Source organism: Harpia harpyja, chromosome 3 (genome assembly GCF_026419915.1).
Source record: "Harpia harpyja isolate bHarHar1 chromosome 3, bHarHar1 primary haplotype, whole genome shotgun sequence".
Lineage (NCBI taxonomy): Eukaryota > Metazoa > Chordata > Aves > Accipitriformes > Accipitridae > Harpia > Harpia harpyja.
The window spans coordinates 38812950-38837751 of record NC_068942.1 but is presented as its reverse complement, the minus strand read 5'-3'; the positions used below and the strand labels follow the sequence as shown (position 1 = coordinate 38837751).

At 39.9% G+C, this 24802-nt stretch overlaps 1 protein-coding gene and 1 long non-coding RNA gene across 3 annotated transcripts in view; both read left to right on the top strand.

Moving 5' to 3' along the window:
• Nucleotides 1-24802, top strand: part of CSTPP1 (centriolar satellite-associated tubulin polyglutamylase complex regulator 1) — an 87860-nt gene that overhangs the window by 15792 nt on the left and 47266 nt on the right. For both annotated transcript variants that reach the window (XM_052782018.1, XM_052782019.1), the window contains one exon: nt 12023-12153. In XM_052782018.1, the coding sequence (XP_052637978.1) occupies nt 12023-12153 (131 nt within the window). The remainder of the gene's footprint in view (nt 1-12022; nt 12154-24802) is intronic.
• On the top strand, nt 7665-10306 carry LOC128139520 (uncharacterized). Its single transcript, XR_008234418.1, has 3 exons — nt 7665-7793; nt 8271-8399; nt 10201-10306. It is a non-coding gene; the product is annotated as an uncharacterized LOC128139520 (long non-coding RNA).

Sequence of the window (24802 nt, the reverse complement as noted above, 5' to 3'; positions counted from 1 at the left end):
ATCTTGCTGTCGTCTGCTCTGCATCTTTCCCCTTTTCACAGTAACTTGTTCTGTCTTGTTCGCAAGGATAGTGTAAGCTCTTCAAGACAGAAGTGATATTGTACTGCATGTACTTTACAACATCTAGCATTGTAGAACGTTGTGTCCATGCTTTGTACAATTGTAGTATAAAGAGCAAAAATAGTAGTGAGAAGGTCCTTAGGGGTTTGACAGGTTGTGCCAGATTCCCTGAGAGATGGAGCCATTCATTAGAATTTCTCAGTAAAACTGTTTGGGGGAGGGGCATTGGTGTTTGGGTTTTTTTTTTGTCTTAATTCTGTGTGTTTTGAACAAATCAGTAGCCTCTGGGAGGTAACAATACTTTCAGGTTCTTACATAATGTTGATATTCTCTCTGATATAATCTTACGAGTGATTGCAAAAATAATATTTCCTTTGTTCCTCCAATACTCTCAGGATTCCTACGTGTCTTCTGCTCTGGAGAGAAAAAGACAAAATTATCACACTCAATGCAACACTGCACTGAGCCATGCAATTGGTACGAAGATGCTGCTGTCAGTGACCTAGCTGTGAAGCAGCCCTTTGGGCTGAAAATCTCAGCTGGTATAATGTGCTTGATGGTTCCTGACAGGCTCTCACTTGGGATTCCTTGATCCCTAGGGCACTGCCTAAGAGTGCTGTCTGCCTCTCTTTTGCTCTTCAGTTATCGGTGGGAAGAGAATGAAAATATGCACTCAGACACAGCACTTGTGCCAGAAGCTCTGAGGAGTAGATTTTGCAGCTGATGTGAATGAGTTGCTATGAGAGAGACATTTTCAAACTCTCTCTGCAGAGAGTACATGGATTTGCAGGACTGAATTTGTTGACAAATCTTTCTGGGGAACCTATATTAGTTGCATGTTTCTCCACTTAGAGTGGTGCTAATGGACACAAAGCCTTTCTGTTAAAGTCCGTTTGTTGCCTTCCAGTCTTACCTCTACAGAGAAGAGTTGTCAGAATGGCAAAGTCTCTTCCTTGTAATCTAAGTTTCTCCAACCCATATTAGAAATTGGATTTCAATACCCCTAGTCTACTGTGCATGGGGTATGCGTTTTGTATGAGAGCTATGGAAGATTTGGGGGTTGTGGATAACTTGGTTTATTTGTGATTAAAGTTATATAAATTTTGTCCAGAACCTCTAGATCTGCCACCTGAAGGGTGGTGTTTTTATTACAGAATTGCTTGACAGCAGAAACAGCATTGGTATCTTCATCTGACAGGCAGGAACTATGAATTCCTGGTTTTCCCAGAGTTGTTTCTTTGTAACAAACATTGCAACAAGTCCTAGCCTGACAAATATGCTGATTGGGATGACTGCTGTTGAGTAAACAGCTGGAAAAAATGCATATATTAATGGGAATAACACACTGATTCCCACTGTAGTTTGTATGTTGCCAATATATTAGAAAATGTAGTGTTTTCTTCCCACATACTCAAGAATCTTACAGGTGAGTGGTTACTCAGATGAGTCCAAACCCTGGCAAAGAAATACCGGGGTGGGGAGGAAGGTAAAGAAGCTTTTTGGTAAGCTGGACAATCTCGGAAGGCTTGTAGCCAAAGGAGTAACATAGAATTGAACATGAAAGACAATGTTTACCATTGATGGTGCATGCGGTAATACACTCCGCTCAGGAAATTTATAATACTGTTTTGGTGACAGAAAAATCTAGAGAACTTGCCATAGCATATGAATGTTAGCACTTGATATCAGCATCTCGTGAGCACAGGGTGGTTAGTTATCTGTAGATAACCCTTCACTTATGCACTGATTTGAGCTGCACTCTGCTCTTGTTATTTGAAGAGAGGCAATCACAACTTTTATATGCAGTGTGATCAGCTTATGATGCTTCTAGTATGTATTCACTGGTGTAGCAGTGCAGTCTTTGCCCACTTCTTTCCTACTCCTTTACATCATGGAAATTACATATTTATTTGTGGTCTTTGTCAGAATAGTTGCAACAGAAGTGGACTGGCTACCTTATGGAGACCTTATGTAGTCGGGTATGTTTGTATTTCTTATAACCTTGAATGCTGAAATGCAACGTATTTGCCATGAAGTTGAGCTTCCTAATGATGATTAAAGCTAATTGCGTATAGGCAGTATTGGTAGCTAATAAAACTGAAAAACAGATGTCAGAAATGTTCCAAAAGCCAAAGTCCAGAAACCTGGCAAATGGTACAAGCTTTAGGACTATATGTATCTGACAACTGTGTTTGTGTTTTCTCTCTGGGCTGGAGTTGAATGTACTACCTCTGTCTAGTCTTAGCTCATAACTCTAGCATAATTCTGTTTATACTTCCAATTTTTTTATTGCTTTTCATCATAGTTGTTAATGTTACAAATTTGGAGATGTATACATGATCCCTGCTGGGAGTTAAAATCGGACTTTTGTGACACACTTCAAATGTGTAAATTTATTCTTGAAACAAGTCTGGATAATTTAGGGAGAGAGTGAAAAGGACAAAATCCTAAGGTTTGCTGAAAATTGATCTCTCTGATCTCGATCAGAAGGTAATAGAGAAGTAATTTTTCTTGGTTATGTGCGTTTGTGATACCGTTTCCCTACTCCTCAGTCCATCCCACTGTCTGCATTTGGCAGTACAACAAAATACATAGGCAAGTCATTGCTGTTCCTAAGAAAATCTTTACGGAGCCTCCTATACATGTGCTCTTTGTGGTTATTTTGCCATAACTCATTTCATCAGTTGGGTATTTCATAGTGCTCATCAGGTCCTTTTTGGGATGCAACAGGGTCTTTTGTTTAATTTCATTTTCTCCATCAGTCTACTTGTTTTTAATATCTGTGGTATTGGGTAGTTCCTGCCTTATTCCTGTGCTTGCATTTCTGATCACAAATCTCTGCTCTGTTTTAGTTTGTATTCTTGCAGAAGTGAAAGGGCCCTTAAGTCAGAATTGGTGAACTGTGGCAATCTTATATTGTCCGTCTTCCACTGAGGAGAGGTCTGTAGTAGAGCTCACCATGATGCAAAATAGATATTCAATGCTGAGATCACAGTTTGACAAGCACCTTTCTCCAGAATTCTGGAAAACTGCTCAGCTGTGCTTGCTGTTGGAATTCACTCTGCTGGAATATATAGGAAAAAATGAGAAAGATAAATAGTGACATATTCACAACAGATGTAGTGGGACTATTTACAGTCTTTTGCATACAATCTGCAACGTGTATATAAAGCAGTAATCTCTTTTCATGCTTGGTCACATGCTGTAAGGATTGGATTTCCTGCAGCTTCTGTAAATGTTTTGAAGAAAACTGGTTTAGTAATGTGAAATTGGCACCTGGAATTCAGTAGAAATGCACTAGGGAATAGCAGCTTTGGAAAAACATAATAATGTAGGAAGTTTGGTACACATTGGTGTGTTTTCCCTTATTATATGTGGGGGGTTTTATTTTTAAGAATTAAAAGGCATAGTTTTATCATTTCTCTGTTAGGAATATTTTTTTTTTTTTGGAACATACTGTTTCCTCCAATAAAATTTTTGATGTCTCAAGCTGTAAGAGAACCGCTGTTGAATACATGATAGCTTCATCAATAACTATACCTTTCTCTGTATTACTAACTCATATGGTTTAGTTCTGGTTTTAATGAAGCATTTTGGCGTGAGTCTAGGCTACTGTATGTATATAGGAGATCAGTTTCAGAGGAGTTCTTGGCTTCCATCTAGCTAAGCTTATAAGACTTTGTATTAAATTGGAATAAAGTAGTGTAAGTTTGAGGAACACTTTATTTTTCCCTGAAAGATCTTTAAGAAAAGATGGATCAGAATTTGAGGTTGGGTGGGTTTTTTTGGTTTTGTGGTGTTGGAAGGACTTTTGTATTCATTCTTAGGCTGTAAAATGTTGTGGTATCACAGAAAATCTTGAGGAGCATTTCTAATTGTCTTGCTAAGAATATGTGTGTTCCAATGTGGACAAGGTCAACAAATGTAAAATTTCTCCTAAATTGGATATGCCAAGCTGTAAAACTCAACAAATGCCTGTAACAATGGGAAGTGATAAGATCCCATAATAGGATTCCTTATCCTTTACAGGATAAAATCCCTTAACTGTCTCTGAATGCCTGTGAATAGCAAACTGCTGAAAGTCTTGTAGCTTGCCTGAAAAATCTATTTTTAAAATTTGGTTTATCTTCCTTTTCTTTAAAAAAAAAGAAAAAAAAAAGAAGAAAAAGTCTAGTTTCTAGAAATCTGGATGTCTTCAGAGAACCTGAGACTTTCTGTGCTGTGTATTGTTGAAACTACACAGATTCCAGAACACATTAGCTTTAGAGACTTGCAGTAACCTCATGTCCTGCAAAACTAATCCTATTGTGTATCTTCAAATGAATTGGACAAACTGTAGCTGGTCAACACTGTAGCCAAGCAGTTGTGGTGAGCACAAAGTGGTTTAGCTAAGCAATCTCGAAATGCAGAGTTAGCATTAATGTCAAATGATGAAGCTTCATCTATATTAAGAAATTTTGGCAAGGTTCATTTGTTGCCATGATGGAAATATTGGAAGCTGCTCAGTCTTTGAGGTGCTATAGTTCTTGCCAAGGCAACTGAATAGGTGAGAAAGTATTAGTTGTAAATTTTTTTCTTCTTCTGAAATTCTCCAGTCTAACCAAGACTGAAAAGAGCAAATATGGGGGCTGCATGCGTGGCACCAGTATTGAAACTCTTTGGAGCAGTCATTAAGTTATATTTCAGTAGTTCCTGCATCATCACAGTCATAATGTGATTGTGCTGCTACCTTTTAAAATAATTAAAAGTCTAATTTATAAAACATGGAACCGTCTTACAATAAGAGATACACGAGATTACGTGCAGAATGGAGCAAGCAGGCCCTTACTCATGCTTATACTTTGGCCTCAACTTTCTGAGAAGCCAGTTTGCTTTCACTTGGCATTATGCTTTGATCTCAGCAGTACAAGATGGGTGCAGTTATTCAATAATTTTCAAATTCATACTCCTCCTTCAGTGGACATTTGACATTTTGGTATCAAAATCCATCTCCAGCTGATGTCAATTCCGTAGCTACTTCCAGAACTGTTGTTAGACTAGAGGAAATCTGAACACTACCTTGTGTTTCTTGTATTTTTAATAGTGTTTCTCTTCTTTGTGCCATCTTCTCACCCTTGCCACAGGTTCACTGCATGGTTTCTATAGTATCTTGTAGCTGGTGAATGAATTTCACAGCGTGATAGGGATGGCAGAAATACATCTGCTGGTTAATAAAGGAAGCCAAAGAATGGAGATCATGGCTTTATGACAGTAAAGCTTATTGAGGACTTCTCCCATACCCTCAGCGTATAGAAGGTTATAAAGCAGTTCAATGAGGAATTTTCTTACCCCAAAATGTCTAGTTGGACCAGTTTGAACAAATACTAAATACATTAGCTGGAGAGTTAGCAGTTTTCTTTGTGTAGTTATAATTCTGGAATTTTTTGTTATTTATTTATTTGTTTTAGGTTTTGTGGGGGGAAAGGGCAAGGGTTTTTGAGGGAAGCTGGGTAGCAACTTGCAATATCTCCATAAAACTAGTTATAATGGTATTCATGCAGCTGTCTCTGTGGTGCACAACTCGCTGTTTTCTACTGTAAAAACTAAATCTCTGTTTATACCAGCAAGACCTTTTCAGACTCACTGAAACACCATGTGGTCTGAAATAGCACCTGATCAGACTGAAAGAGCTAGTCCTGGGTGATTGATGCTTATCTCTGAAGGCTTCTTTACTTTTCCCTTAAGCACCTTGGAGGGCTTCTGCAGGGCTATTTACCATCTTCCATTGTATGCCCTTTCCCATCTTCCTGAATACTAGGTTTCCCAGCTCATAACTCTTAAGAAGAAGCTTTATTTCAGAGTAGAAAGGGGCCCCAATATGTGGCCTATTATATCCATATCAGCTTGCTTACCCTTTTCAAATGGCTATTGTGTTTTAATAGGGCCCTGCCTGGCAGGGGGAATCTTTAATTCCTACTACATAAGAATGGCCAGCTTGAGTTACAGCAAACTGCAGGATGCTGCTCTGATCAAAAGGCCTCTGTTTTTAGAGATCTCCCCCCTTCCCATTTGCTTTTTTTTTTTTTTTTTTTAAATCCTGGGCTAATAATTCAACACAGTAAGGTCATTTTAGCTTTTGATTTGAAAGCTTCAAGGTGTTAAAATACTGACCTAGTATAGGAAAAATTAAGGGGGGGGGACTCTAAAAAAGATAAAGGCATTCTGGGTAATAAAGAGCAAGCACAGCAACTCCTTTAATCCTTTCCTTCTCCAGAATCTGTAGACTGGTCTCAGAGGGTTTGATTTGCTACAAAGCAACATAAGAAAGCTTGTTCGCTGCCTGCTCTGAGCTGTGTCGCAGGTGGTGTGGTTCATTTCCTTTCAAAGAGTACTTGGGATAATCTCTGTACCACCTGTATTAATTCTGCCACGAATACAGATATTCCTGAGCCTATACCAAGAAGCCTGAAAACAAATCATTAAAATTTGTGTCACTCCTTTCCCTCTTTCCACACCCTTCAGCTGAAATAAACTTGAGTGGGTGAGACAGAAAGGATCTCAAAAAATCCAGTCTCTGTGTTTGCAGTGTTACATCACCCAGTCTCACCAAATGTTGAGAGTGTTAATGATTTCCTATCTGCCTGGCTGTTAAAAAAGGATTTTTCCTTAAAGCCAGTCATCAGGAATAACTTTCAGCATCTGTTTCATCTTAACACTGCTAACACATTTCAGAGGAAGTGCCTAAAAAGCACTGCTAATTTCATTAGAGGAAGATGGTGATTTCCTTGAGGCTGACTTCATTGTCCCAAATTTTAATATCTGTGAAATTTTAAACAGCACTTGATAGAACAGCTTTGAATTGAGGAATGCTAATGCTCCTATGCTACCTTCCAAGAGGGATAGCTAAAGAAACAATCCAATGATCAGTCTGAATATTGCAAGTAGTGTAGTACACTTAAACCAATAGGTGAAGAATAGAATGATCTTAAATTAAAGTACGCTTGTGCAGCAGTAATGTATCCATCACAGCAGTGAAACTGGGATTTTTTTCCCAATGGTGCCTACAGTTTTAAGTGTTTGCTCTCTGGGATCGTTCCAGGGAAGGTAAACCTCACTTCCTGATTTCAGAGCGTAGACTTGGGGTAAGTGTGATTGGTCACTTGGGGACGCTTTTTGTGTGGATGAGTTATTTAACAACAGAAATTGCCTGGGTTTTAAAGCCTTTTGAATGTCAGTATTTTCTGTTGCTAGAGCTAGTTCTTTGTTACTCATTGTACCATAGTCTCTAATCCTAATACTCCTGATTATCCCTACTTACTGTGCTTTGGTTCACACCATGAAGCAGTCTTGGAGCTCGTGACCTGGGTTCCTTTCAGATGGAACTAAACTGGAAGATGTGTTCCAACTGCAAATGAGCATTCAGCCCATGGGACCAGACTAGAGCTAGTCCAGAGCGTGTTTCAAGAAAAAATGAACCCTGAGATACCCATGTTGACATCAGGTCCTCTGCACTGTTTCTCTCTACAGATGTTTCAGTCAGTCTAGACATAGCCTCCGATGGCAACTTGCATTTGAGACTACCTTATTTTTGTTGAAGACACTCAATTCTGTTTTAATGACTTAGACACCTGTGTAACTGGGAAGAAAAGTAGCGTGTGTGTGGGAAATTGTTCATGCTGCAGAAGCAGCATAAGCCTTCAATGTGATCATCTTCCTTCATCATGCTCTCGATGGAAAATGCAAGCAGTAATGCTGTAAGTTAAGGAATAATGGTCCTTGTTCCTTGTTTTCTATTTAGTAGAGGAGGGATCCTGTGAACTCATTCAGCTCTTTGCATGGTAACCAAAGGTGGCACCTGCTAGGGGGACAGCAGGGTCCTGGCAAGCTCTTCTGTCCTTCTTGGGGACTTGGGGTGCTCTCTGCATTGTGCATATTTGGCTTTGCCTGGGGGAGAGGCTAACTAGTGTAGTGGGTTTCAATTGGGATGTTACCATAGCATCCTGGGACTTTTACAATCTATTTAGAAGTCCAAAGGTTTGAAAAGAGTGCTTGAAAGTTTCTGAACTCTGGCAAGTTGCCGAAATGTAATTACACAAAAGACAAAGCCTTACTGAAAGCAGCTCTGTTCAGAGAAGCAGCACCTGAGTGCTAGAGTTCCCAGCATAGCCATTTCTGAGAGTTGGGGCTGTTTTATCGCAATCTCCTCCCAGAACTTTTTTTCTTCCTCTCAGGTGCATGTGCCATCCCACAAGCATAGACTGGGGGTGCTGCAAGATGCAGCTTTCTCAGCAGTGGTGTTGGAAGAGACTCTGTTCTGTGGTTTGGCTGCTCTGAGGCATGTAAAGAAAAGGAGTGAAAAAGTAAGCATCTTGAAGTCCCTACTGCAAAAGTTTCTTTAGATCTTCCCATCGAGCGAGAACCTTGCTTTATTTTTCTCATCTTTCTCCAGAATATTCTCACAAGTGAATGGGAAAAGCTGTTTTGTTAACAGAGTATCCAGTTGCATAACAATTCTTGTGTGAAATATGAGTGTTTGCAGTGAACTGGTGTTAACTAATGAACGTTCACTTCAATTTCTAGTCTCAGTTTCAGCAAGACAAATAAAATCATGTCATTAGTAACTTCTGTTAATGTTCTAATTTGCCTGCTCTACTTACTGGTAATGTAGAGGGCCTGGGCAACCATTAGGTTTGCAATAGGAGGCTTGGACACTTGCAGAGTTGTTGAAAGCTTTCTTCTTGAAGGAATCTCTTGCAGATGGCTGCACTAAATGCCTAAAGAGGGAAAGAAGTTAACCAGAGAAGTGAAGAATCATTTTCCCTGCTTCTGGGTTCACAAACTCATTTCTAAATGATTGAGGACAAAGTAATGCCTTGCTGAGATAGTTTGTTCACAAGTCTTTCTCCTGCAAATGTGCTGATAAGCTCTGGCCACCTAACTTTGCTAAGGGCATGAGTTGCTCAGTGAGAGGAGGGCAGATAGAGGGAAGACTGAGCAATGCTGAGGGAAGAATCTCAGCAGCTGGTGAACTTGCTGAGAATGTCTGAGCTAAGTTTGTTGCTTTGCTGTTGATATCTTGCTTACTTAAGCCATTCCTCTGAGTCTGCAGCCTGTTCCATTTTTGTGTTCAAAAGAAACTGGAAAAGACATCTGTTCGCATGTATATAAAAATCATAGGTGAGGTGTTGGTCATACTCCCTGCATGCTGTTGGAATACCTGCAACAGCTTTGGGTTGTCACCACTTCTTTTTCTTCCAGAAGGGTTTACCTGCAAGCCGTTACTACTTGCCACTTTAACAGTAACTTCACCTCTGAGCAATTGTTAAGGAAAAGGTGGCCAAGTTATTTTCGTTCTGCCCATCTACCCATGATAAAGGAATTTCAAAATACGTAGTTTGTTCAAAATGTATAGTGTTCCTGTCTCTTGTAGTGACCTTAACCCTGCCTGAGAATAGATCTGTTGATTTGTCATTGGGCTGGTTGCTGGATAGCTCCATCATGGGCTGGTGCCTTTGAGCTGAACTTTTACAACTTATAAAAAGGAATTTATAAAGTAGGGTCTCTGAAATGCAGCATCTTAACTGGGATAAAATTCTGACTCCCATGCTTGCAGACTTGAGCTTTTGGGGAAAAATCCTTCCATTGTATAGTTAAAATCTGATTGCAAGAAATGAGGAATGAAAGAAACATTGTACCTCTACTCAACTAGCTGGCGGCACTTGGCTGTCAGCACATCCAGGTGTGCTGATGTTCCAACATATCCACCCACTCTTTTAACTGAGTAAGCAACAACAAATGATATCATACCCTTCTGCCTGCTAGGTTTAGAGAGCCATCCCGTACTGAAAATGCAAGTGACTCAAGTTTTCACTTATTAGAACTAAGGAGTAATATGGTAGGGCTGTCTGCTCTGAATTAATAGTATGTTAGCTTCATATCTGGACCTTTCCATGACAGTTGTGCCAGGATCTGCTTGCAGATGTTGCATGTGCTGTAGTTGTTCCGAGCAACATAATTTGGTGCATTTAATTGTATCATTGTGCCTTCATCTTCTTTCCCTTCCTAAATGTCTCCCTTACTTGTGTCTTTGTTCTGAAAGCTGCCTTCTCATATTACACCAAGTTTCTTCTTTTTCATTCGTATCCTGCTTTTCTCCATCAGCCTGTCAAATAATTAGCAAAACAATGCAAATCAGAAATGAAAAAAGTCTTACAGGCTGTGGTTTAGGATGAGAAGATCTGAAATCCCATTTCCAGCTTTGTTGCAGGCATCTTGTGGGACTTTATGCAAGTTACTTTTCCTTACTCTGAACTGTTTCACTCTAAGGCAGTGAGCTACAGCACTTTGTAATGAATACTCTTTACTTACAATGATAGTCATGGGAGCCCTTTCCTGTAATTCTGGCATATTTTGATCAGGCACATGATTTATTTATTTACTTTAATCTCTTGGGACAATGGCTGTGCTTTCCTCTGGTTTGTACAGCACTAGTGCATGAATAAGGGTTCATAAATACGAAATAATATATTTGTCCATGATATTTACAGAAAGAGTATTTGTAAGTCCAGGATTCAAGGGTCACGAGTGTTTCTTAATCATAAGGTGATTGTACTTATTTTGAGTTGCATTTCCTTCTGGGTAGGAGGGCTAGAAACAGTGTTCTGCATCTAGCTTTCAACAGATGACAAAAAATTCAATTTACTCACATGTCCTTGAGAACCAGGACACTAAAAAAAAGAAATTGTGATTCTTTTCTGAAAAATTGAATTGGCTTCTCTCCACGCACCCCCTGGTTGTTACATGACTTTTTAATTTTGCTCAACTCTGTCTGGTATAATTCTCTTTCAAATGTGAGACCCTTTTCTATACTATGAAGGATAAAGTGATTTAAACTATTTATATTTAAAGAGATCATTTAAAATTGCAGACTGAGAGGGTTCACACTGACCACTGGATTTTGTCTGTTGTGGAGATGCTACCTATGGAGAGGTTCTGCTGTGATGAAAGTAAACTTGTATCTTTTCATTAATTCTCTCCTATATGGGAGAGTTAAGCTGCTGTCCCAAGTGAATGTTTTTAATGATCTCTCTGGAGTGTTTGAAAGCTTTGTCCCATTTGCACGATGCAGAGTGAAATGCATAAAATCTATCTTTGAGGCAACCCTGTCATTATACTTTTTGGTATAGAATGTTTGTATTTTGCATTTCTATTGTTCTTGCATGTTGAGCTTTACCATGCGAAAAGGAGAGCTTCTTGTGCTTCAGAGAAACCTTTTTAAGACAAATGTTTACTATAGTAAGTTAGCCTAAAGTGCTTACAACTCAAATATGAGAAATTTGTACTAAAATACAAGAATGTGAATATCAAATTGACTATTGATCATAATGAGCAGCTACTCTTTTCAAAATGCACTAGTGCAAAGTGGTGGTTAGTGAAGCATCAATCTGCTTTTCATGACAACTGAAGTAGATTTTATACATCCAATACAGTCAAGTTTCAGTAACCTAGAAATGAAATCTTGAGGCTTCTGTTAAAGAGGTTTTTTTGGTGTTTTTTTGGGGTGGGGTTTTTTTTTGTGTGTGTGTGTGTGTGTGTGGCTTCATGGAAAACTGTGATAAGAATAGCAGTGAAATTCAAATGGTACTAAAGGAAAGGGCATCTTCTGGTCAGATAAACAACAATTACTCTTGGCCAGCCATTTTCCAATGGATTGGTTTCAAATAAGTGGCTCTTGGACACCCCTCGCTGGGGTTCTTTAGAATGAATTTTACTTTCACAAACCTCTAATTCCTATAATTAAGTTCCAATGTGTGGTTTTTGCAAATAACCTTCTCTCTAGAGAACAGATGGGTATAAACTTTGGAGATTTGGTTTCACAAAATGTAACTGCCAGTGGTTTTCTTGCTATTGTTCCAGCTGGCCCCAGAACACTCACACTGGTTCAGCTTTCTAACGTTCTCTTGTTTTGACTTTATCTCCACAGTTTTAACAGTGTGCGTCAAGGAACACACATCTTGTTCCGTGAGTTCAGCTTTGTTCAAGCTACCCCTCATAATAGGGCATCTTTTCTTCGGACGTTCTGGAGGTGTTTCCGAACAGTTGGGAAAAATGGAGGCAAGTATTCCAGCATCTGCTGGTGCTCTGCTACCTTGACATTAAAATCATTAGCTAGGCTATTAATGCAGTACAAATACCGACACTTCGCAGTATGTTGTAATGTTCTAACATTGTTAATAGGGAGACACCGTCACAGCTGCCTGTGGAATAGTTAAAAAATGCTTGCAGCATAAAGTAGCATAGGAGCACCTTGTTGCCAGTGCTGCTTCCATTACAGAACAGCATGTCAAGCAACAATAGATCAGAGGGAGGACATTTGTAGGCCTGTGCATGGGAATGGATGGGGGGGGGGGGGGGGGGAAGTGCTGGGGTGTGGTGGATGGGAGGTGGGAGCAGGGTAGTGGACCCAGAGATGGTTAGACTGTGTGCTTTGACTAGGAGCCCTCCAGGAGGTAGAGTATATAGTGGTGTTGGGCTGTAGGGTGGCGAATGCTGCTGCCTGAGCTAGTCCTGGCACATCTCCTAGATGATTTTGCAGGATCCTGATGGCTGTGGAAGGGGGACCACTGACAACTGTGTGACCTCTTCCCCAACCCTACCCACAAGGAAAAAGCTCCAATGCCAAAATAACTATTCAGCACTGTACTATCTTGTCTAGCTATTCTTGTACTGCACTCAGTATATTAGGTATTACAAAATTGGCCAGAGTTCAAAATAAACTCATGTAACTACATGCAACTAAAATTACACTTTGTTTTAGTTTTTGATTCAGTATTTTAAGCAAATACACTGAATATTGCTGTACAAATATGAATTTTGGTGGGTTTTTTTACTATAAGCCTCACTTGTTTCAGGCTATTCAGAATGCTTCCCTTGTTGCAGGGAAGACTAGAACCATCTCTTAAATATAGGTAAAACCTCACCTTCTCGCTAAGCTCTGCAACACTTCTGCTCATGATGAATAGAGTTTGCAAGACTTTGAATAACAACTTGCAGTTCTTGACATGCCATTTACTTCCTTGGAAATTAGACAATCGTAGTTAAACATGACAAAATTTGCTATTGAAGTGACTGACTATGCTGTCTGTAACACCTTCTTCGCAGTGATAGGTACTTTGTTACGTTCTAAATCACTTACATTAGTTCAGGGATAATATTTTTAAGACTTCAGATAAATTGTATGGTACTAATCTAACCAGTATGCAGTGAGGCCATATCTGATTTGAGGTCAGGTCATAGCCAGGAAAGATAAAGTGTAGACTCCTAGAACATATTTCTGTAGGGGAGTTAGAGATGACAGTGAAGAAGTCATCCACCAGAACTGCAGCTGTCAGTGGTAAACCTTGTTGACAGATTGAGAAGAAGCTATCTGATGAAAAGTAGCCACTGCTGTACTTAAAATGCAGGTTTTCATCAGGCTTCATCTATCTAGCATCTGGCCTCAGCCAGATGATGGGCATCTGGATTTTTTGGGAAGAACAAAAAAGTTTTAGCTACGTATATCTCCCTTCTCTTTTACCTTTAGCAGTTTTATGTGAATATGGAAAAGGTTGTGGAAGAAAATATAATCACCACGGTACTTTGAAGGGGAAGGAGGAGCATAGGAACAAAAGCTCAGGTAGATGTTACTATGCTCTGGTTGTGGCCTATAAAGAGTTCATGAAGTCTGAGCAAATATGGCATGTTTACCTGTGTATTTATACACTTACATACATTCTTTTTTATATTAACTAGAGGCAGAAATGCATCACTTTAGAGAACTTGCTGTCAATATTTTCATCCCCTCAGTCCAATTTCTCTGATTCTCTAGCAGTAATTACAGTCTAGAACCTTGATTTTATTCATTTTGGTTTTATTTGCTATGGGATTTTTCTGCTATACTTGTGCATAGGGGAACTCAGAACATTCATGGTCTCTTAAGACCTAAGCTCATTTACTAAGAAGCTGCACCTGTGCAACATGGTGGGTGAAATATGGTCATTACCACACTCAGGCATAGATTAGACCTGGATTTTTTTCCTTGAAAAACATTGCTTTTAGATGAATGTGGGAAGGAATGCTGTTATACAACAAATGGCAGCAACCAGAAGTGAGATCATTGCTGATCTGAACTACAGAATTAGTCTCTTAACAATAGAAAAATTCACGCTAAATGATGCCCAAAGCAAGTAAGACTTTCAACTTAAAGCTTTCTTTAGAAGCGTGGCTGGTGGTACATCTTCTAATTGGATTATTCCAGAAATTAGTTTTAAGTTGTTTCTTTATGATCACTACACTAGAACACAAGAACATATATGTACATATCAAATTAAAAACAGCTATACAAGCTTGCATGGAATCATGACTCTATCTACAGATAGTTTGTTGCTACAGCATGTCATTTTATGATGATACAATTTTGACAATTTAAACATCATATTATGTGCAGCAGTGTATTCGGCGTGCATGACAAGGTTTTGTAGCGCGGGGGAGGGGGAGTGGGTTACAGCAGTGGCTTCTGTGAGAAGCTGCTAGAAGCTTCCCCCGTGTCCGACGAGGCAATGCCAGCTGCCTCCAAGATGGACCCGCTGCTGGCCAAGGCTGACCCCATCAGCAATGATGGTAGCACCTCTGGGATAATGTATTTAAGACGGGGGAGAAAACAACTGTGCGACAGCATTTGGAAGAGAGGAGTAAGAATATGTGAGAGAAAGAACTCTGCAGACCCCCAGGTCAGTGAAGAAGGAGAGGGAGGAGGTGCTCCAGGTGCCGGAGCAGAGATTCCCCTGCAGCCTGTGGGGAAGACCATGGTGAGGCAGGCTGTCCCTTGCAGCCCATGGAAGTCCACGGTGGAGCAGATCTCCACCTGCAGCCCAGGGAGGACCCCACGCCGGAGCAGGTGGGTGCCCGAAGGAGGCTGTGACCCCGTGGGAAGCCCGTGCTGGAGCAGGCTCCTGGCAGGACTTGTGACCCTGTGGGGGACCCACGCTGGAGTGGCCCATTCCCGAAGGACTGCACCCCATGAAGGGACCCACACTGGAGCAGTTCGTGAAGAACTGCGGCCTGTGGGAAGGACCCATGATGGAGAACTCTCTCCTGTGGGAGGGACCCCACGCTGGAGCAGGGGAAGAGACTGAGGACAAAGGAGCAGTAGAGACAATGTGTGATAAACTGACCACAACCCCCTTTCCCTGTCCACCTGTGCTGCTGTGGGGGAGGAGGCAGAGAAATCAGGAGTGAGGTTGAGCCTGGGAAGAAGGGAGGGGTGGGGGAAGATGTTTAAGATTTAGTTTTTTCTCATTATTGTGCTCTGATTTGATTGGCAATAAATTAAATTTAATTTCCCTGAGTTCAGTCTGTTTTGCCTGTGAGGTTAATTGCTGAGTGATCTCCCCCTGTCCTTATCTCAACCCGTGAGCGTTTTGTTGTATTTTCTCTCCTTCTGTCAGTTGAGGATGTGGATTGATAGAGCAGCTTGGTGGGTACCTGATATCCAGCCAGGATCAACCCACCACAAGGAGGTAGGTAAGTTATAGAGTCCTGGTATGAAATTCTGTTTATGCTGTCCTGGTTTCAGCTGGGATAGAGTTAATTTTCTTCCTAGTAGCTGGTATAGTGTTATATATTGGATTTAGTATGAGAATAATATTGATAGCAACAACTAAAAACATCGGTGTGTTAAGTAGTGTTTATACTAAGTCAAGGATTTTTCAGCTTCTCATGCCCAGCCAGCAAGAAGGCTGGAGGGACACAAGAAGTTGGGAGGGGACACAGCCAGGACAGCTGACCCAAACTATGGATATTCCATACCATATGACGTCATGCCCAGTATATAAACTGGGGGGACTTGGCCGGGAGGGGTGGATTGCTGCTTGGGAACTAACTGGGCATCGGTCGGCGAGTGGCGAGGAATTGCATTGTGCGTCACTTGTTTTGTATATTCTAATTCTTTTATTATTATTGTTGTCCTATTTTTTTTTCTTCCTTTCTGTCCTATTAAACTATCTTTATCTGAACTCACGAGTTTCACTTTTTTTAATTCTCTTCCCCCATCCCACTGTGTGGGTGGAGTAGTGAGTGGCTGCGTGGAAATTAGTTGCCAGCTGGGGTTAAACCACGATAGTGGTTATCTTATACTATGCAACAGAGCAGGGGACAAAGAACCTGCTGGTTCTGAAATTGGAAGCAGTATAGCTCAGATTAATGTTGGTATATTGCTTTTGAGACCTGAACTAGTCTTTCTACATTTGGTGTCCTGTGTCAGGTGTATGGAGAATTATTCATCGATTGTCCACTTTATTTCAATAGAATTTCTGTGTGCAGAAAAGGATGAAAAAATGCCCTTTGCCTTCTACAGCAAGATTCTGCGCTGTACCAGTTTCTCTCCTGGGTTTGCTTCTGGACAGGGATTGCTCTGTGCTTCAGTATTGTCATTGATTTATGTCTGTGAAGAACTATGAAGGCATCTTTTGTCTAACTTTGTCAAAAGTATTACATTCACCTACTTCCATGTCTCCCAGGATGTTCTCACTTTTATTTATTCCTTTGCCATAAAAGTGTTTACTGCTGTTTTCTGCCTGTCATTTACTTTAAGTTTCATTCCATTTGAATTTCTGTTTTAGGAGTGAGTGGTGGCTTTTTCTTAGTTTTGTCCATCTGTGGAGGGTATCCCTGGTAAACTGCATATATGCCACCTCTGTGAGGATATAGGTCAACATAATAAATGAGAACTTGCATCAAAGCTTGCACCCTGGCTGGAGGGCAGCAAGGGAGAATAAAATTAAAGATGTAAGACAGTGCAATTTCTAAGCTTATACAAACTCAAAAAAAACCCCAAACAAACAAAAAAACCCCCACCATTCCACTTCTGAGTGTTTAATTGGGATTTTAGAAAAGTAGACAATATCTCACAAGTGAGTGAACTGATTGCTTAATCTGGCTGCTAGTTGCTCCTCCTTGATGCAGGGAAATTTACTGTTTTGTCTGTCAATCGTGAAATAACCATGCCTTGACTTGGAACATGCACCTCACTCACCCAAGCAGATGCATCTAGCCATGAGTTCTCAAAGGGCCAATAGGAGAGAAATCTATCTGAACAGGAGCAATACTTAAGTGTAACAATCCGTGTATGTGCAGAACCACGTATACACTAATTGAAGTGCACTAACATTACTGTTTCTCTTGGGGAAATTACTGTAGATGTTACTCTTCTGCTTAATTCCTTATCCTTTTGAATTACTGGAAAGTAGTTCTTCATGGAGAGATGCAGCAACTTTTATGTTACATTTTTCTATGTTAGCCCTGCTACTTGATGAGTTCTGGTTACAGTGCCCTTCATAAATCCTTTTGCTTGGAGGTTAGATTTATTTTTCCTTTTGACTCCAAATAGTACCAAAAAATGACTAGCTTCACTAAATGTGATAGTAACATAATACACTTCAAAAAGTAAAGAAAAAGTTTGGGGTTTTGGTTAGTTTGTTGTTTTGTTTTGTTTTTTTTTTTTTTAAGAGGATTTCTGTTTGGTGATATGCTGGATCTGGTTTTTTGGGGGGGTTTTTTGTTTGTTTGTTTGTTTGTTTTTTTTACAGGATTTCCCACTGGTTTTAGAAGCTTAGCAAGATGCAGAGTTCTATTTTCAAGTATGCATAAGCATATCTAGGATTCCATGCATTGGGGGAAAAAAAAATTAGGTTTATTTTAGAATGTGATCCAGTGTCAAGAAACTAGGGTGGACTTCACAAAATTTCTTCTCTCTCTCAAACACTTACCAATGATACACAACACCCATACATGTGGTTAGAGGACAGCTAGCTTTTTTGTTGAGAAGCACAGAGCATAATGCTCAGTTAGGAACAGATTTCTCCCAAAGGAAGGCAAAATGACCAGAAGTCTTGTTTTCCCTCTGCTTATGCTTAAATTGACCTCTTGGAATCTAGCTGACCTGCTCTTTGAATTGTCTGTTCCTCAGGACTCTTTAATTAAAACTGTGCTTTCTCAGTTTAAACAGCCCCTGCAGAGTTCTGCTGTGAAGCTTCATAAGGTCAACATATGCCTCTCCCAACCCCCATGGCTTTCATGTCTTGTTGGTTCTCTGTTTTTAATTAAAAGATTTTTCCTTAAATGCATTCCAGCCAATTAGAGAAATTTTGAACTGAGAAACTTGTTCCAGGCCTGACGTATTGAGAAGTGAACAGAAAGCTCAGTCAGGACCATTGGCACTTTTTTCTAGAGCCTCAGCTTTCTTTGGTGCTTTTCAACAACTTTTCTCTTTTTTCTGAGTGCCTCCCCCCTTCCAGCCCCGCACCCCCCCACCTCCCCCACCCCCCAGCTTTAAAATTGCTTCCCGCAAATATAGCTGCTGTTTGATACCTTAGATATAGCCCTGGAATGGTTCAACACCAGATACGGGACCTTTTCCTTCCACTCAGGGGTGATTGTTACTTTATTTAGATGTACACAGCACTGAAACATAAAACTGCTGCAGAAAGTGTTTTGGACTATATTGGTTGAGGATCCTTTTTGCAGACTCTTAACCTCCCCTTCAGACAAAAAGTACTGTTACTGCTCATATTGAAATAAAATCTTATAATCTTATCTTGTTTCTTTCACATTCATCGCATGGTGCAATGGCTGCCTCTTTTGCTTCTGCACACTTGAATTAGGAAATTGGAAGCCTAACTACATTTAGTGCTTGTGGAAGGGAGGTTTACCACCACAACCAAGCACATAATCTCTGTCATGGAATGAGAAGAGTGGTATGTCTCTGACTAGTTCTTCTTGAGTTCACCAGGAAGGCTAGATTCCTTACAAAAATTAAAGAAATGTCCTATCCATATAATTCATGTAACCTGGAAACTGAGAAGAGCTAGAAGGACCACTGTTCTCCCAGCTTTTTTGAAAAACACTATTTTAATGAATTTACTGTCAAGATTACTTCCTTAAGGTTCCAAACCCCCTTCCTTCGCTAGTGTCATTCTGATTCTTCCACGTGGAACTCTTTATATTAAACTCCTCCCTCTTTTTTTACTCCCTCCCTTGTAAGCTGTTACACTATGTCCATTTGTAGCTTAGCCAATCTCTGTTTAGTGAGATGCATAGAACAATACAGCGATGATCGCAGCACGTGTCAGAATCTTCTGCCCTTTCCCTTTTATTACTAAAACCAAATCAGATCTTTATACCATGTTGTTTTAGGAGAGTTTTTATGAATCAGTAAGGTCTCATAGTATGTCCTAAAGATACTTAAGCTGTGGATTTTAATACAGTGTTCTCTGGAAGCTCATTCTGCAGTGAAATAGCCTTGGCTGAACTGCTATATCTCCAGCCTTTATTCACTTTGTAGTTCCTTTGCCCTACAATTATAGCTGTTGTGATTTATGATTTATCAGTGTAGCTCTGTGTGGAACCACTGATGACTGTGGAATATCAGGACAAAGGATTTCTGAAGCTGAGGAGAAGTAAGTGGAGGATTACATTTTTAGAGATGGTGAGGTATATCTACAAGCATTCTAAGTTAAAACATCTGTATTGCATAGATCTAAAATGCATTGCAGTAATCATTTGTAGAAGTAGTAGCATGTGGGTCAGTGATGGAGTCTTCAGCTAGCCTCTCACTGAATTCAGTTCATACCATTCTGTCAATGCAGTTTGTGAAATTCAATGTAGTACACTGGAAGTCCTCCTTATCTAATCTGGTTTTGTTCCCCGCCCCAGTATTACATTTCCTTTTCAACTATATCTCTGAACATGCACCAGCTCACCTTAATTTCCAGATGTGTTTTCAACTTCATATTCTAGGTGTATGTCTGAATGTACTTTTTTTGAAAACCAATAGGCTTTTCTGTTTGTTTTCTAATGTTTTTCTGGCTATTTTGTGTCTTTTAACAGTTTTTCACTGGTTGTGTCACTGGCAAATTAAATTAACATGTTTTTTACTTTTTGTCCCAGTTGAGTGAAACATTTAAATGAGCTTATATACAGTGATCATTGTTGCATTCTGCTAAGCAATTATCCAAAATTCAACTGGTAATTATTATTGCCATTTGCTTTGCAGTCTTTTGGCAAGTTTCCCATCCCTTTGACAGCATTCTTATTCAAACCAACTGAAATGGATTTTTTCAATTAAGACTTTTTTAGCTTCCAATATGGGCCTGAAGAGTTAGTATTCCAAATTGTGGGGAAGCTCCCTGGAATAAAATTAGTTCTAAGTTGTGTGATCTAGGCTAGGATTCTGAATGCTCCATGTTTCTTATATTAAATTAACTTGGTCTGTCTCTCACTTGTGACAAGTCTTGAGAGATGATCTGCACACTACATGTGCATAGGTGATCGTCCAGCAGAAGGTCTGTGAAGCATTAGCTTCATTAACTAGTATGTTTTATGATGTTTCTGGTCCACTCTTCAGCAGCAGAGATGCTGAAAGGGAGAGAGGGAGGTAGAAAAAGAAGATGAAAATCTTGTTTTCTCTTGATTCCTTATACTGTGACTTTCTGCTAAGAGGTTGTAAGAAAATAAGACCCTCTGTGAAGCCCACATCTGCTTTCAACCCGCTGTTGGCTCTTAACCTGCCCTGAGATGTGAAAGTGCCTGAGCTGAGGAAAGGATTATCTTCATCCCTTCTTAGTGAACCATAAAACATACTTCTCCCCATGCTGTTGGCTTCACGTGTGTGTCTGTGCTGTGTAATACAGTGTTTATATAGACAGTCTAAGCTCAGGGTTGGTACTTCCATATGGTACAATTCGGCACTGTCTCAAGATACTAGCTTGGGACCTGGAAGTTGCAGAGCTATATTTCTTTGACAGCAGCCTGAGACTAGTTGATCTATCTCAGCAGGTTAGCTGACATATGGGGAGTGTTGTTATGGTGAGTCCATGTAGCTCATTGCTGCAGAATAAACTCTGGCATCTCTGCGTTGAGCTACTGTGAGCAGTGTAGGTACAATCTGAGGTTTTAAAAGCACTATGAAGAGAGAATGTGTGTTCCGGTTCAGTGTGAACAGAAGAGTAAGGACCCTCCTTTACACACACGCAATTAATTCTTCAAAGTAGCCTAGGTGCTAGGAGATGTCATGGTAAGTGAAGAGAGATCTACTGTTTTTAACATCTATTTTTTTTTTAAGTACTGTTATCCAGCTGCACATAAAACTTCTGAACCAGTCATCTTTGTGTCTTTATCATCCCAGCTACTTCTTACAGCTTTTCTCTCTGGTGGTCTTGTTATTCATAGTTTCCATCACTGCAAATTCACTTCCTAGCTTTCCTAAGTTAAGCCACTTGATTTATATAGTGTGCTCCTGACTCTAGAGTCTGTGTCTCCTATTGGGTCAAGCAGGCCTGACCTGTATCTGTAAGGTTTTTTTGCCTGTTTGTTGATTATGAATTTGGACAAGTGCAATCTCTTACCCCTGTTTTTCCATTCCATCTATTAGTTATACTCACAAAAAATTTAACTTCACTTATTCTGGTAAAATAAGCTTGGGAGTGCCATTTATTTCTTTTGAGGAGCTAATTTTTTCACTGTGGTTTTAAAAGGACTGACATGAGCTGAATTTCTGTTTCTGTACCTATGTTACTGAGCTCTTCCAGCAAACATTTCTTGTTAGGCAAGATAATTGGTGCCTCCAAACTCATAATCTCTCAGGAAGTCTCTACTTTGCACTTCATTTTGAGGCCTTGGAGCCATTCAGTATGTCTGTGTTTGACTAAAGGTGTGATGTTGAATTAGTTTAGCTAAACAGTACAGCTGTGCTTTGGTGTAGAAGTTCTTACATCACTTTAAAGTCACCTTACCTCAATAAATGTCTGTAAGTCTGGTTTAAATCAGTATGATCATGAATGAAGGTGTTGTATACGATTAAAAGGATTGTTGGTTTATGCTCTGTTATGCACCTTTCAAGAACCCTAGATGAGTATCAGTAGAAGTGATCTGCATGCATGATTAGTACTTTGATATGTTACTACTACTTTGTGAAATGGGGCTAAGGTAGTACTATGGAAAACTTGTAATCTGCAAATAAGTTATGAAATGTAGTTGGTAATATTTATAAATGGAACTTGATCCATTTTTAATTTGTCACAGGGACATGATTCTGATAATGTACAGTCTGATTCCTTCATAAGCTGATTTGAGAGTGATTTGCATTCCATGCTCTTAGTAAGCGTGAATCTCATCACCTCTGTTGGCACAATGGACCTTTCTTGAGTTTGGAGGAGGAGATACTTGAATATCAACGTGCTCTTCTCGACCCCTTTTTCTCTCTAGAGCCATATCCCGTGGGGTTCTTCCAAGCAGATCTCTGAAGATGTTGAAGTCTGCTCTTCTGAAATGCAGGGCTGTGGTCCTGCTTTTTGCTAGGTAGATAAATTCCTGAAAGCTTCACAAAATGGTTTTTCAGGTGAAAAGACAAAGACCTTAGAAATACTTCAGGCGCAGGAAAAGCTTCCATAGAAGTTCACACCTTCCTAGACTTCAATGTCAGTTAGCCAAAAACCACAAATCTGTAGGATAAAAGCTTTGCTAGTTCTAGTGCTCACAGAGATACTTGTCAAATCTTGTCTTCTCTGAGGTTTTCCTGCATTAAGATCTAGTCCCAGAAGCAGTCAAAATTTACATCAGCTGATTTAATAAACTGGTATAGATTCCCCAGTAGAACTTGTGTATTATTTGTAATGGAGTAGCCTGCTGTTGCTTAACAGAAGAAGCAATAGTATCAAGGGGGGCTGGAGAGTACACAGAGTACATAATAAACCTAAAGGAAACCGAACATTTGAAAAGAAATGGATTTTTTTGTTGTTGTTGGAAAGTGCAAGTATGTCAGGTTCTAAAATGTTACTTGTGTTCATTTTCATAGAGGAAGGAGAGATGTCAGGAAAGGCGATATTGTCCTGAACAGAATTTCAACCCTTCCCCTTTTGTTCCTTTGCGCTGTAGGACAAACTTTCATTCTGAACTGTATTCACCCCCTCCTCTAGTCAGCCTTTTACCTGCCCATTTTTTTATTTTTTTGTATCATTATACAATCCTCCTGAGTTTCTGTTTGTTTTGATCATCTGTTTCTCAAATATTTATTTCCTTCTAGCCCTGGTATCTGGTATCTATTACTAATTTTCTCCCTATTCTTTGTGCTGGAGTTAAGTTATTGCGTATTCAAAGTTCTCATCTACTTTCCAGTCAAATTTCCCTTATTTAATTCCCAGAATAACTTACACATTATCTGAAAGGAAGTCAAGCTGTCAGTGCTTTTGGTGTGAAGCTGTCTCTGCATCACTATTTTATGTCAGAAACAAAACTTTTTCTTTATTTCCTCTTTCTCATCCCCACTCTCCATGTTCCTAATAGATATTTCATCACTTCTGCCAGCAGTGGCAGAGGGATTGCTGTGCTGTGCAAAGTTATAGTGCAAAGCAGATACTAGTCAACATGGTTAGGATACTGAACAGTTAATATTGCAGATTCTTCCTGAAAGAATGTTAATTTTTCTGCCTACTCTGACTGGAAACTTCTTTTATCAAACCCTTGAAATGACTGAGAGAGTGTAATTGTCCTTAAGGCGCTGAGAAGTGTTTCATGGCTTTCTTCTGTGATGGACAGAACCTCAAATGTGATGTCTTAATTTCAGAATGATGATTAATGATGACACTTTTCTGTACCTGCTGTCTGAGGATCTCCAGGTATTTTACAGATGTTAAGGAATGAAGCTTCCCAAAAATCATGACAATACTATTTTCACTTACAGTTCCAGAAAGTGAGACAGGGAAATGAAGTGACTAGCTGAAGTTCATAGAGGTAAAATCAAGATGTCTGGCTTTTTGATATTATGAATTCAATTTTATATGCTAAAAATTGTATTTTTCTTACAGATACAGGCTTCTTTTACCATGAGACAAGTAGGAAAACACACATATGTTAGTATAAAGCAATATTGTGTAGATAAACTGTTTGTAAGAATCTGTCATCTTAAAGTTTTGAGAGTAATCATTGCCTTATGCAGAATAGTAGATCACTGTGCATGACCTACATGGGATGATGTAGGGTATATTTTTATTTGTTTTCAAGTTTGATGTTATAACCCCCTTTGCTACTTACTTTTCTAGACAAAGTCTTTAGAGGAAGACAGTAGTCAGATTAGTTAACATATGTGTTGTGATTTAACCCAGCAGGCAGCTAAACGCCACACAGCTGCTCACTCACTCCCCGCTGCCCCCTGCAGTGGGATGCGGAAGAGAATTGGGGAAAAAAAAGTAAAATTCGTGGGTTGAGATAGTTTAATAGGACAGAAAAGAAAGGGGGGGGGGGGGAATTAGAATATACAAAACAAGTAATGCACAATGCAGTTGCTCACCACCTGCTGACCGATGCCCAGCCAGTTCCCAAGCAACGGCCTCCGGCCAGCTTTTCCCCTAGTTTATATACTGAGCATGACATCACATGGAATATCCCTTTGGCCAGTTGGGGTCAGCTGTCATGGCTGTGTCTCCTCCCAGCTTCTTGTGCCCCTCCAGCCTACTCACTGGTGGGGTGGTGTGAGAAGCTGAAAAGTCCTTGACTTAGTGTAAACACTGCTTAGCAACAACTAAAATGTCAGTGTGTTATCAACATTTTTCTCATCCTAAGTCCAAAACACAGCACTGTACCAGCTACTGGGAAGAAAATTAACTCTATCCCAGCCAAAACCAGGATAATATGTCATCAAGTTCTTCACCCCTATTGTAGAACCAGATGCTCA